At 48.4% G+C, this 14560-nt stretch overlaps 1 protein-coding gene and 1 long non-coding RNA gene across 4 annotated transcripts in view; both read right to left on the bottom strand.

Annotated features, from left to right (window-relative positions):
- Window positions 1-14560, bottom strand: part of LOC127927765 (ras-related protein Rap-1b) — a 58899-nt gene that overhangs the window by 33533 nt on the left and 10806 nt on the right. The window contains exon 2 of the mRNA XM_052514459.1: window positions 6654-6722. Within this exon, the coding sequence (XP_052370419.1) occupies window positions 6654-6722 (69 nt within the window). The remainder of the gene's footprint in view (window positions 1-6653; window positions 6723-14560) is intronic.
- On the bottom strand, window positions 2001-5239 carry LOC127927779 (uncharacterized). 3 transcript variants are annotated; one of them, XR_008129043.1, is made up of 3 exons: window positions 4747-5239; window positions 3880-3908; window positions 2001-2165 (listed from the first exon to the last, which is right to left on the bottom strand). It is a non-coding gene; the product is annotated as an uncharacterized LOC127927779 (long non-coding RNA). The 3 variants fall into 3 exon arrangements; XR_008129044.1 differs by lacking the exon at window positions 2001-2165 and adding an exon at window positions 2977-3008; XR_008129045.1 differs by lacking the exon at window positions 2001-2165 and adding an exon at window positions 3794-3825.

Consider the following 14560-nt stretch of genomic DNA (forward strand, 5'->3'; position numbering starts at 1 on the left):
TCCTGTCTGTCTCAGTACCTCTACAACAGTCCTGTCTGTCTCAGTACCTCTACAACAGTCCTGTCTGTCTCAGTACCTCTACAACAGTCCTGTCTGTCTCAGTACCTCTACAACAGTCCTGCCTGTCTCAGTACCTCTACAACAGTCCTGCCTGTCTCAGTACCTCTACAACAGTCCTGCCTGTCTCAGTACCTCTACAACAGTCCTGTCTGTCTCAGTACCTCTACAACAGTCCTGTCTGTCTCAGTACCTCTACAACAGTCCTGTCTCAGTACCTCTACAACAGTCCTGTCTGTCTCAGTACCTCTACAACAGTCCTGTCTGTCTCAGTACCTCTACAACAGTCCTGTCTCAGTACCTCTACAACAGTCCTGCCTGTCTCAGTACCTCTACAACAGTCCTGTCTGTCTCAGTACCTCTACAACAGTCCTGTCTGTCTCAGCACCTCTACAACAGTCCTGTCTGTCTCAGCACCTCTACAACAGTCCTGTCTGTCTCAGTACCTCTACAACAGTCCTGTCTCAGTACCTCTACAACAGTCCTGTCTGTCTCAGTACCTCTACAACAGTCCTGTCTGTCTCAGTACCTCTACAACAGTCCTGTCTGTCTCAGCACCTCTACAACAGTCCTGTCTGTCTCAGTACCTCTACAACAGTCCTGTCTGTCTCAGTACCTCTACAACAGTCCTGTCTGTCTCAGTACCTCTACAACAGTCCTGTCTGTCTCAGTACCTCTACAACAGTCCTGTCTGTCTCAGTACCTCTACAACAGTCCTGTCTGTCTCAGTACTGTCTCAGTACCTCAACAGTCCTGTCTGTCTCAGTACCTCTACAACAGTCCTGTCTGTCTCAGTACCTCTACAACAGTCCTGTCTGTCTCAGTACCTCTACAACAGTCCTGTCTCAGTACCTCTACAACAGTCCTGTCTGTCTCAGTACCTCTACAACAGTCCTGTCTCAGTACCTCTACAACAGTCCTGTCTGTCTCAGTACCTCTACAACAGTCCTGTCTGTCTCAGTACCTCTACAACAGTCCTGTCTGTCTCAGTACCTCTACAACAGTCCTGTCTCAGTACCTCTACAACGTCCTGTCTGTCTCAGTACCTCTGTAACAGTCCTGTCTGTCTCAGTACCTCTACAACAGTCCTGTCTGTCTCAGTACCTCTACAACAGTCCTGTCTGTCTCAGTACCTCTACAACAGTCCTGTCTGTCTCAGTACCTCTACAACAGTCCTGTCTGTCTCAGTACCTCTACAACAGTCCTGTCTGTCTGTCAACAGTCCTGTCTGTCTCAGTACCTCTACAACAGTCCTGTCTGTCTCAGTACCTCTACAACAGTCCTGTCTGTCTCCTACAACAGTCCTGTCTGTCTCAGTACCTCTACAACAGTCCTGTCTGTCTCAGTACCTCTACAACAGTCCTGTCTGTCTCAGTACCTCTACAACAGTCCTGTCTGTCTCAGTACCTCTACAACAGTCCTGTCTGTCTCAGTACCTCTACAACAGTCCTGTCTGTCTCAGTACCTCTACAACAGTCCTGTCTGTCTCAGTACCTCTACAACAGTCCTGTCTGTCTCAGTACCTCTACAACAGTCCTGTCTGTCTCAGTACCTCTACAACAGTCCTGTCTGTCTCAGTACCTCTACAACAGTCCTGTCTGTCTCAGTACCTCTACAACAGTCCTGTCTGTCTCAGTACCTCTACAACAGTCCTGTCTGTCTCAGTACCTCTACAACAGTCCTGTCTGTCTCAGTACCTCTACAACAGTCCTGTCTGTCTCAGTACCTCTACAACAGTCCTGTCTGTCTCAGTACCTCTACAACAGTCCTGTCTGTCTGTCTCAGTACCTCTACAACACAGTCCAGTCCTGTCTGTCTCAGTACCTCTACAACAGTCCTGTCTGTCTCAGTACCTCTACAACAGTCCTGTCTGTCTCAGTACCTCTACAACAGTCCTGTCTGTCTCAGTACAACAGTCCTGTCTGTCTCAGTACCTCTACAACAGTCCTGTCTGTCTCAGTACCTCTACAACAGTCCTGTCTGTCTCAGTACCTCTACAACAGTCCTGTCTGTCTCAGTACCTCTACAACAGTCCTGTCTGTCTCAGTACCTCTGTAACAGTCCTGTCTGTCTCAGCACCTCTACAACAGTCCTGTCTGTCTCAGTACCTCTACAACAGTCCTGTCTGTCTCAGTACCTCTACAACAGTCCTGTCTGTCTCAGTACCTCTACAACAGTCCTGTCTGTCTCAGTACCTCTACAACAGTCCTGTCTGTCTCAGTACCTCTACAACAGTCCTGTCTGTCTCAGTACCTCTACAACAGTCCTGTCTGTCTCAGTACCTCTACAACAGTCCTGTCTGTCTCAGTACCTCTACAACAGTCCTATCTGTCTCAGTCTCAGTACCTCTACAACAGTCCTGTCTGTCTCAGTACCTCTACAACAGTCCTGTCTGTCTCAGTACCTCTACAACAGTCCTGTCTGTCTCAGTACCTCTACAACAGTCCTGTCTGTCTCAGTACCTCTACAACAGTCCTGTCTGTCTCAGTACCTCTACAACAGTCCTGTCTGTCTCAGTACCTCTACAACAGTCCTGTCTGTCTCAGTACCTCTACAACAGTCCTGTCTGTCTCAGTACCTCTACAACAGTCCTGTCTGTCTCAGTACCTCTACAACAGTCCTGTCTGTCTCAGTACCTCTACAACAGTCCTGTCTGTCTCAGTACCTCTACAACAGTCCTGTCTGTCTCAGTACCTCTACAACAGTCCTGTCTGTCTCAGTACCTCTACAACAGTCCTGTCTGTCTCAGTACCTCTACAACAGTCCTGTCTGTCTCAGTACCTCTGTAACAGTCCTGTCTGTCTCAGTACCTCTACAACAGTCCTGTCTCAGTACCTCTACAACAGTCCTGTCTGTCTACAACAGTACCTCTACAACAGTCCTGTCTCAGTACCTCTACAACAGTCCTGTCTGTCTCAGCACCTCTACAACAGTCCTGTCTGTCTCAGTACCTCTACAACAGTCCTGTCTCAGTACCTCTACAACAGTCCTGTCTGTCTCAGTACCTCTACAACAGTCCTGTCTCAGTACCTCTACAACAGTCCTGTCTGTCTCAGTACCTCTACAACAGTCCTGTCTGTCTCAGTACCTCTACAACAGTCCTGTCTGTCTCAGTACCTCTACAACAGTCCTGTCTGTCTCAGTACCTCTACAACAGTCCTGTCTGTCTCAGTACCTCTACAACAGTCCTGTCTGTCTCAGTACCTCTACAACAGTCCTGTCTGTCTCAGTACCTCTGTAACAGTCCTGTCTGTCTCAGTACCTCTACAACAGTCCTGTCTGTCTCAGTACCTCTACAACAGTCCTGTCTGTCTCAGTACCTCTACAACAGTCCTGTCTGTCTCAGTACCTCTACAACAGTCCTGTCTGTCTCAGTACCTCTACAACAGTCCTGTCTGTCTCAGTACCTCTGTAACAGTCCTGTCTGTCTCAGTACCTCTACAACAGTCCTGTCTTTTTCGCTACCTCTGTAACAGTCCTGTCTGTCTCAGTACCTCTGTAACAGTCCTGTCTGTCTCAGTACCTCTACAACAGTCCTGTCTCAGTACCTCTACAACAGTCCTGTCTCAGTACCTCTACAACAGTCCTGTCTGTCTCAGTACCTCTACAACAGTCCTGTCTGTCTCAGTACCTCTACAACAGTCCTGTCTGTCTCAGTACCTCTACAACAGTCCTGTCTGTCTCAGTACCTCTACAACAGTCCTGTCTCAGTACCTCTACAACAGTCCTGTCTCAGCACCTCTACAACAGTCCTGTCTGTCTCAGTACCTCTACAACAGTCCTGTCTCAGTACCTCTACAACAGTCATGTCTGTCTCAGTACCTCTACAACAGTCATGTCTGTCTCAGTACCTCTACAACAGTCCTGTCTCAGTACCTCTACAACAGTCCTGTCTGTCTCAGTACCTCTACAACAGTCCTGTCTGTCTCAGTACCTCTACAACAGTCCTGTCTGTCTCAGTACCTCTACAACAGTCCTGTCTGTCTCAGTACCTCTACAACAGTCCTGTCTGTCTCAGTACCTCTGTAACAGTCCTGTCTGTCTCAGTACCTCTACAACAGTCCTGTCTGTCTCAGTACCTCTACAACAGTCCTGTCTGTCTCAGTACCTCTGTAACAGTCCTGTCTGTCTCAGTACCTCTACAACAGTCCTGTCTGTCTCAGTACCTGTACAACAGTCCTGTCTGTCTCAGTACCTCTACAACAGTCCTGTCTGTCTCAGTACCTCTACAACAGTCCTGTCTGTCTCAGTACCTCTACAACAGTCCTGTCTGTCTCAGTACCTCTACAACAGTCCTGTCTGTCTCAGTACCTCTACAACAGTCCTGTCTGTCTCAGTACCTCTACAACAGTCCTGTCTGTCTCAGTACCTCTACAACAGTCCTGTCTTTTTTCGCTACCTCTGTAACAGTCCTGTCTGTCTCAGTACCTCTACAACAGTCCTGTCTGTCTCAGTACCTCTACAACAGTCCTGTCTGTCTCAGTACCTCTACAACAGTCCTGTCTGTCTCAGTACCTCTACAACAGTCCTGTCTGTCTCAGTACCTCTACAACAGTCCTGTCTGTCTCAGTACCTCTACAACAGTCCTGTCTGTCTCAGTACCTCTGTAACAGTCCTGTCTGTCTCAGCACCTCTACAACAGTCCTGTCTGTCTCAGTACCTCTACAACAGTCCTGTCTGTCTCAGTACCTCTACAACAGTCCTGTCTGTCTCAGTACCTCTACAACAGTCCTGTCTCAGTACCTCTACAACAGTCCTGTCTCAGTACCTCTACAACAGTCCTGTCTGTCTCAGTACCTCTACAACAGTCCTGTCTGTCTCAGTACCTCTACAACAGTCCTGTCTGTCTCAGTACCTCTACAACAGTCCTGTCTGTCTCAGTACCTCTACAACAGTCCTGTCTGTCTCAGTACCTCTACAACAGTCCTGTCTGTCTCAGTACCTCTACAACAGTCCTGTCTGTCTCAGTACCTCTACAACAGTCCTGTCTGTCTCAGTACCTCTACAACAGTCCTGTCTGTCTCAGTACCTCTACAACAGTCCTGTCTGTCTCAGTACCTCTACAACAGTCCTGTCTGTCTCAGTACCTCTACAACAGTCCTGTCTGTCTCAGTACCTCTACAACAGTCCTGTCTCAGTACCTCTACAACAGTCCTGTCTCAGTACCTCTACAACAGTCCTGTCTCAGTACCTCTACAACAGTCCTGTCTCAGTACCTCTACAACAGTCCTGTCTGTCTCAGTACCTCTACAACAGTCCTGTCTGTCTCAGTACCTCTACAACAGTCCTGTCTGTCTCAGTACCTCTACAACAGTCCTGTCTGTCTCAGTACCTCTACAACAGTCCTGTCTGTCTCAGTACCTCTACAACAGTCCTGTCTGTCTCAGTACCTCTACAACAGTCCTGTCTGTCTCAGTACCTCTACAACAGTCCTGTCTGTCTCAGTACCTCTACAACAGTCCTGTCTGTCTCAGTACCTCTACAACAGTCCTGTCTCAGTACCTCTACAACAGTCCTGTCTGTCTCAGTACCTCTACAACAGTCCTGTCTGTCTCAGTACCTCTACAACAGTCCTGTCTGTCTCAGTACCTCTACAACAGTCCTGTCTGTCTCAGTACCTCTACAACAGTCCTGTCTCAGTACCTCTACAACAGTCCTGTCTGTCTCAGTACCTCTACAACAGTCCTGTCTGTCTCAGTACCTCTACAACAGTCCTGTCTCAGTACCTCTACAACAGTCCTGTCTGTCTCAGCACCTCTACAACAGTCCTGTCTGTCTCAGTACCTCTACAACAGTCCTGTCTGTCTCAGTACCTCTACAACAGTCCTGTCTCAGTACCTCTACAACAGTCCTGTCTGTCTCATTACCTCTACAACAGTCCTGTCTGTCTCAGTACCTCTACAACAGTCCTGTCTGTCTCAGTACCTCTACAACAGTCCTGTCTGTCTCAGTACCTCTACAACAGTCCTGTCTGTCTCAGTACCTCTACAACAGTCCTGTCTGTCTCAGTACCTCTACAACAGTCCTGTCTGTATCAGTACCTCTACAACAGTCCTGTCTGTCTCAGTACCTCTACAACAGTCCTGTCTGTCTCAGTACCTCTACAACAGTCCTGTCTGTCTCAGTACCTCTACAACAGTCCTGTCTGCTGTTGCCTGGCTATTAAAGGGACAGGCAGCTATTTGAGAATGGGGGTTTAATTTAAGTTTTACAGTACCTCCATTATATTCCAATCTGCTACATTGTGTTTCAGCTCACTGAATAGCCTACCAAACACACAGTACTCTGTAACCATGGAGACGACACAGACGGCAGCAGAGTTGTATGTAATTGTATGTAATGTATATACGTCCAATGTTCCCGTATTACCTACATAGTGCACTACTTTTGACTGAAAAGCTACTAAACACAGGGCCAGGGGGCCACTAATGATGATGTCACAGGGCCAAGGGGCCACTAACTAAAAGGATGATGTCACAGGACCAGGGGGCCACTAATGATGATGTCACAGGGCCAGGGGGCCACTAATGATGATGTCACAGGGCCAGGGGGCCACTAATGATGATGTCAAGGGAAGATAGCAATACTTGACTTACTTTTCTGTAAGAGTCTTCTATTGTCGGGTCATATTTCTCCACGAAAATCCCCTGAACAAACTGTACAGTCTGTAGAGACAAAAGAGAGAGAGAGACAAAAGAGAGAGAGAGAGAGACAAAAGAGAGAGAGACAAAAGAGAGAGAGAGAGAGAGACAAAAGAGAGAGAGACAATAGAGAGAGAGAGAGAGACAAAAGAGAGAGAGACAAAAGAGAGAGAGAGACAGAAAGAGAGAGACGAGAGAGAGAAAAGAGAGAAAAGAGAGAGACGAGAGAGAGAGAAGAGAAGGTGAGTTAATAAATGAGATTATAGAAGGTTGCATGCAGGCTGTGAGGCAGATTCCCATTCTAGACGCCCACACAGCCTTAGTAAATTCATCTCAACAGGTGGCTCATGATTGTCTTTAATATACAGAAATACACACCTGTGTCCCAAATGGCACCCTATTCCCTATATAGTACATTACTTTAGACCAAGAGCCCTATTCCCTATATAGTGCACTACTTTAGACCAAGAGCCAACAGGCGCAATATATAGAGAATAGGGTGAGATTTGGGAGCAGACACTGAGTCATACAGAAGACATGTTATCCTCAGACGAAGACAGGAAGACGAGGACAGGAAGAAAAGGACAGGATGAAAAGGACAGGAAGACGAGGACAGGAAGAAAAGGACAGGAAGACGAGGACAGGAAGAAAAGGACAGGAAGAAAAGGACAGGAAGAAAAGGACAGGAAGACGAGGACAGGATGAAAAGGACAGGAAGAAAAGGACAGGAAGACGAGGACAGGAAGAAAAGGACAGGAAGAAAAGGACAGGAAGAAAAGGACAGGAAGACGAGGACAGGAAGAAAAGGACAGGAAGACGAGGACAGGATGAAAAGCATGTAAAACAAGAAGCCGTTTAACAACTGAGCTGACTGGGATTAACAGACGTCAGGAGACTGAAGAACACACTGAGCTGACTGGGGGATTAACTGGGATTAACAGACGTCAGGAGACTGAAGAACACACTGAGCTGACTGGGATTAACAGACGTCATGAGACTGAAGAACACACTGAGCTGACTGGGATTAACAGACGATTCATGAGACTGAAGAACACACTGAGCTGACTGGGATTAACAGACGTCAGGAGACTGAAGAACACACTGAGCTGACTGGGATTAACACTGAGCTGACGATTCAGGAGAGGAGAAGAACACACTGAGCTGACTGGGATTAACAGACGTCAGGAGACTGAAGAACACACTCAGCTGACTGGGACTCAGGAGACTGAAGAACACACTGAGCTGACTGGGATTAACAGACGTCAGGAGACTGAAGAACACACTGAGCTGACTGGGATTAACAGACGTCAGGAGACTGAAGAACACACTGAGCTGACTGGGATTAACAGACGTCAGGAGACTGAAGAACACACTGAGCTGACTGGGATTAACAGACGTCAGGAGACTGAAGAACACACTGAGCTGACTGGGATTAACAGGAGACGAACACAGAGCTGAGACTGAAGAACACACTGAGCTGACTGGGATTAACAGACGTCAGGAGACTGAAGAACACACTGAGCTGACTGGGATTAACAGACGTCAGGAGACTGAAGAACACACTGAGCTGACTGGGATTAACAGACGTCAGGAGACTGAAGAACACACTGAGCTGACTGGGATTAACAGACGTCAGGAGACTGAAGAACACACTGAGCTGACTGGGATTAACAGACGTCAGGAGACTGAAGAACACACTGAGCTGACTGGGATTAACAGACGTCAGGAGACTGAAGAACACACTGAGCTGACTGGGATTAACAGACGTCAGGAGACTGAAGAACACACTGAGCTGACTGGGATTAACAGACGTCAGGAGACTGAAGAACACACTGAGCTGACTGGGATTAACAGGAGACGAACACACTGGAGACTGAAGAACACACTGAGCTGACTGGGATTAACAGACGTCAGGAGAGAACACACTGAGCTGACTGGGATTAACAGACGTCAGGAGACTGAAGAACACACTGAGCTGACTGGGATTAACAGACGTCAGGAGACTGAAGAACACACTGAGCTGACTGGGATTAACAGACGTCAGGAGACTGAAGAACACACTGAGCTGACTGGGATTAACAGACGTCAGGAGACTGAAGAACACACTGAGCTGACTGGGATTAACAGACGTCAGGAGACTGAAGAACACACTGAGCTGACTGGGATTAACAGACGTCAGGAGACTGAAGAACACACTGAGCTGACTGGGATTAACAGACGTCAGGAGACTGAAGAACACACTGAGCTGACTGGGATTAACAGACGTCACTGGGATTAACAGACGCCAGGAGACTGAAGAACACGTCAGGAGACTGAAGAACACACTGAGCTGACTGGGATTAACAGACGTCAGGAGACTGAAGAACACACTGAGCTGACTGGGATTAACAGACGTCAGGAGACTGAAGAACACACTGAGCTGACTGGGATTAACAGACGTCAGGAGACTGAAGAACACACTGAGCTGACTGGGATTAACAGACGTCAGGAGACTGAAGAACACACTGAGCTGACTGGGATTAACAGACGTCAGGAGACTGAAGAACACACTGAGCTGACTGGGATTAACAGACGCCAGGAGAATGAAGAACACACTGAGCTGACTGGGATTAACAGACGCCAGGAGAATGAAGAACACACTGAGCTGACTGGGATTAACAGACGTCAGGAGACTGAAGAACACACTGAGCTGACTGGGATTACTGAGCTGACAGACGAACACACTGAGCTGACTGGGACTCAGGAGACTGAAGAACACACTGAGCTGACTGGGATTAACAGACGCTGAGCAGGAGACTGAAGAACACACTGAGCTGACTGGGATTAACAGACGTCAGGAGACTGAAGAACACACTGAGCTGACTGGGATTAACAGACGTCAGGAGACTGAAGAAACACTGACTGAGCTGACTGGGATTAGCTGACAGACGACTGGGATTCAGGAGACTGAAGAACACACTGAGCTGACTGGGATTAACAGACGTCAGGAGACTGAAGAACACACTGAGCTGACTGGGATTAACAGACGTCAGGAGACTGAAGAACACACTGAGCTGACTGGGATTAACAGACGTCAGGAGACTGAAGAACACACTGAGCTGACTGGGATTAACAGACGTCAGGAGACTGAAGAACACACTGAGCTGACTGGGATTAACAGACGTCAGGAGACTGAAGAACACACTGAGCTGACTGGGATTAACAGACGTCAGGAGACTGAAGAACACACTGAGCTGACTGGGATTAACAGACGCCAGGAGACTGAAGAACACACTGAGCTGACTGGGATTAACAGACGTGAAGAACACAGGAGATTGAAGAACACACTGAGCTGACTGGGATTAACAGACGTCAGGAGACTGAAGAACACACTGAGCTGACTGGGATTAACAGACGTCAGGAGACTGAAGAACACACTGAGCTGACTGGGATTAACAGACGTCAGGAGACTGAAGAACACACTGAGCTGACTGGGATTAACAGACGTCAGGAGACTGAAGAACACACTGAGCTGACTGGGATTAACAGACGTCAGGAGACTGAAGAACACACTGAGCTGACTGGGATTAACAGACGTCAGGAGACTGAAGAACACACTGAGCTGACTGGGATTAACAGACGTCAGGAGACTGAAGAACACACTGAGCTGAGCTGACTGGGATTGAAGAACACACAGCTGACTGGGATTAACAGACGCCAGGAGACTGAAGAACACACTGAGCTGACTGGGATTAACAGACGTCAGGAGACTGAAGAACACACTGAGCTGACTGGGATTAACAGACGTCAGGAGACTGAAGAACACACTGAGCTGACTGGGAGCTGACTGGGAACAGACGTCAGGAGACTGAAGAACACACTGAGCTGACTGGGATTAACAGACGTCAGGAGACTGAAGAACACACTGAGCTGACTGGGATTAACAGACGTCAGGAGACTGAAGAACACACTGAGCTGACTGGGATTAACAGACGATTCAGGAGACTGAAGAACACACTGAGCTGACTGGGATTAACAGACGTCAGGAGACTGAAGAACACACTGAGCTGACTGGGATTAACAGACGTCAGGAGACTGAAGAACACACTGAGCTGACTGGGATTAACAGACGTCAGGAGACTGAAGAACACACTGAGCTGACTGGGATTAACAGACGTCAGGAGACTGAAGAACACACTGAGCTGACTGGGATTAACAGACGTCAGGAGACTGAAGAACACACTGAGCTGACTGGGATTAACAGACGTCAGGAGGAGACTGAGCTGACTGGGAGAACACACTGAGCTGACTGGGATTAACAGACGTCAGGAGACTGAAGAACACACTGAGCTGACTGGGATTAACAGACGTCAGGAGACTGAAGAACACACTGAGCTGACTGGGATTAACAGACGTCAGGAGACTGAAGAACACACTGAGCTGACTGGGATTAACAGACGTCAGGAGACTGAAGAACACACTGAGCTGACTGGGATTAACGGACGTCAGGAGACTGAAGAACACACTGAGCTGAGCTGACTGGGATTAACAGACGTCAGGAGACTGAAGAACACACTGAGCTGACTGGGATTAACAGACGTCAGGAGACTGAAGAACACACTGAGCTGACTGGGATTAACAGACGTCAGGAGACTGAAGAACACACTGAGCTGACTGGGATTAACAGACGTCAGGAGACTGAAGAACACACTGAGCTGACTGGGATTAACAGACGTCAGGAGACTAACAGACGTCAGGAAGAACACACTGAGCTGACTGGGATTAACAGACGTCAGGAGACTGAAGAACACACTGAGCTGACTGGGATTAACTGGGACGTCAGGAGACTGAAGAACACACTGAGCTGACTGGGATTAACAGACGTCAGGAGACTGAAGAACACACTGAGCTGACTGGGATTAACAGACGTCAGGAGACTGAAGAACACACTGAGCTGACTGGGATTAACAACAGGAGACTGAAGAACACACTGAGCTGACTGGGATTAACAGACGTCAGGAGACTGAAGAACACACTGAGCTGACTGGGATTAACAGACGTCAGGAGACTGAAGAACACACTGAGCTGACTGGGATTAACAGACGTCAGGAGACTGAAGAACACACTGAGCTGACTGGGATTAACAGACGTCAGGAGACTGAAGAACACACTGAGCTGACTGGGATTGAAGAACACAGAGCGACTGGGATTAACAGACGTCAGGAGACTGAAGAACACACTGAGCTGACTGGGATTAACAGACGTCAGGAGACTGAAGAACACACTGAGCTGACTGGGATTAACAGACGTCAGGAGACTGAAGAACACACTGAGCTGACTGGGGATTACACTGAGCTGACTGGGATTAACAGACGTCAGGAGACTGAAGAACACACTGAGCTGACTGGGATTAACAGACGTCAGGAGACTGAAGAACACACTGAGCTGACTGGGATTAACAGACGTCAGGAGACTGAAGAACACACTGAGCTGACTGGGATTAACAGACGCCAGGAGACTGAAGAACACACTGAGCTGACTGGGATTAACAGACGTCAGGAGACTGAAGAACACACTGAGCTGACTGGGATTAACAGACGTCAGGAGACTGAAGAACACACTGAGCTGACTGGGATTAACAGACGCCAGGAGACTGAAGAACACACTGAGCTGACTGGGATTAACAGACGTCAGGAGACTGAAGAACACACTGAGCTGACTGGGATTAACAGACGCCAGGAGACTGAAGAACACACTGAGCTGACTGGGATTAACAGACGTCAGGAGACTGAAGAACACACTGAGCTGACTGGGATTAACAGACGTCAGGAGACTGAAGAACACACTGAGCTGACTGGGATTAACAGACGTCAGGAGACTGAAGAACACACTGAGCTGACTGGGATTAACAGACGTCAGGAGACTGAAGAACACACTGAGCTGACTGGGATTAACAGACGTCAGGAGACTGAAGAACACACTGAGCTGACTGGGATTAACAGACGTCAGGAGACTGAAGAACACACTGAGCTGACTGGGATTAGCTGACTGGGATTATCAGACGTCAGGAGACTGAAGAACACACTGAGCTGACTGGGATTAACAGACGTCAGGAGACTGAAGAACACACTGAGCTGACTGGGATTCAGGAGACTGAAGAACACACAGCTGACGATTCAGGAGACTGAAGAACACACTGAGCTGACTGGGATTAACAGACGTCAGGAGACTGAAGAACACACTGAGCTGACTGGGATTAACAGACGTCAGGAGACTGAAGAACACACTGAGCTGACTGGGATTAACAGACGTCAGGAGACTGAAGAACACACTGAGCTGACTGGGATTAACAGACGTCAGGAGACTGAAGAACACACTGAGCTGACTGGGATTAACAGACGTCAGGAGACTGAAGAACACACTGAGCTGACTGGGATTAACAGACGTCAGGAGACTGAAGAACACACTGAGCTGACTGGGATTAACAGACGTCAGGAGACTGAAGAACACACTGAGCTGACTGGGATTAACAGACGTCAGGAGACAGAACACACTGAGCTGAGACTAACAGACGCCAAGAACACACTGAGCTGACTGGGATTAACAGACGTCAGGAGACTGAAGAACACACTGAGCTGACTGGGATTAACAGACGTCAGGAGACTGAAGAACACACTGAGCTGACTGGGATTAACAGACGTCAGGAGACTGAAGAACACACTGAGCTGACTGGGATTAACAGACGTCGGGAGACTGAAGAACACACTGAGCTGACTGGGATTAACAGACGTCGGGAGACTGAAGAACACACTGAGCTGACTGGGATTAACAGACGTCAGGAGACTGAAGAACACACTGAGCTGACTGGGATTAACAGACGTCAGGAGACTGAAGAACACACTGAGCTGACTGGGATTAACAGACGTCAGGAGACTGAAGAACACACTGAGCTGACTGGGATTAACAGACGTCAGGAGACTGAAGAACACACTGAGCTGACTGGGATTAACAGACGTCAGGAGACTGAAGAACACACTGAGCTGACTGGGATTAACAGACGTCAGGAGACTGAAGAACACACTGAGCTGACTGGGATTAACAGACGTCAGGAGACTGAAGAACACACTGAGCTGACTGGGATTAACAGACGTCAGGAGACTGAAGAACACACTGAGCTGACTGGGATTAACAGACGTCAGGAGACTGAAGAACACACTGAGCTGACTGGGATTAACAGACGTCAGGAGACTGAAGAACACACTGAGCTGACTGGGATTAACAGACGTCAGGAGAGGAGACTGAAGAACACAGGAGACTGAGCTGACTGGGATTAACAGACGTCAGGAGACTGAAGAACACACTGAGCTGACTGGGATTAACAGACGTCAGGAGACTGAAGAACACACTGAGCTGACTGGGATTAACAGACGTCAGGAGACTGAAGAACACACTGAGCTGACTGGGATTAACAGACGTCAGCTGAGACTGAAGAACACACTGAGCTGACTGGGATTAACAGACGTCAGGAGACTGAAGAACACACTGAGCTGACTGGGATTAACAGACGTCAGGAGACTGAAGAACACACTGAGCTGACTGGGATTAACAGACGTCAGGAGACTGAAGAACACACTGAGCTGACTGGGATTAACAGACGTCAGGAGACTGAAGAACACACTGAGCTGACTGGGATTAACAGACGTCAGGAGACTGAGCTGAGAACACACTGAGCTGACTGGGATTAACAGACGTCAGGAGACTGAAGAACACACTGAGCTGACTGGGATTAACAGACGTCAGGAGACTGAAGAACACACTGAGCTGACTGGGATTAACAGACGTCAGGAGACTGAAGAACACACTGAGCTGACTGGGATTAACAG

Source organism: Oncorhynchus keta, unplaced genomic scaffold (genome assembly GCF_023373465.1).
Source record: "Oncorhynchus keta strain PuntledgeMale-10-30-2019 unplaced genomic scaffold, Oket_V2 Un_scaffold_17573_pilon_pilon, whole genome shotgun sequence".
NCBI classification, from domain to species: Eukaryota; Metazoa; Chordata; class Actinopteri; order Salmoniformes; family Salmonidae; genus Oncorhynchus; species Oncorhynchus keta.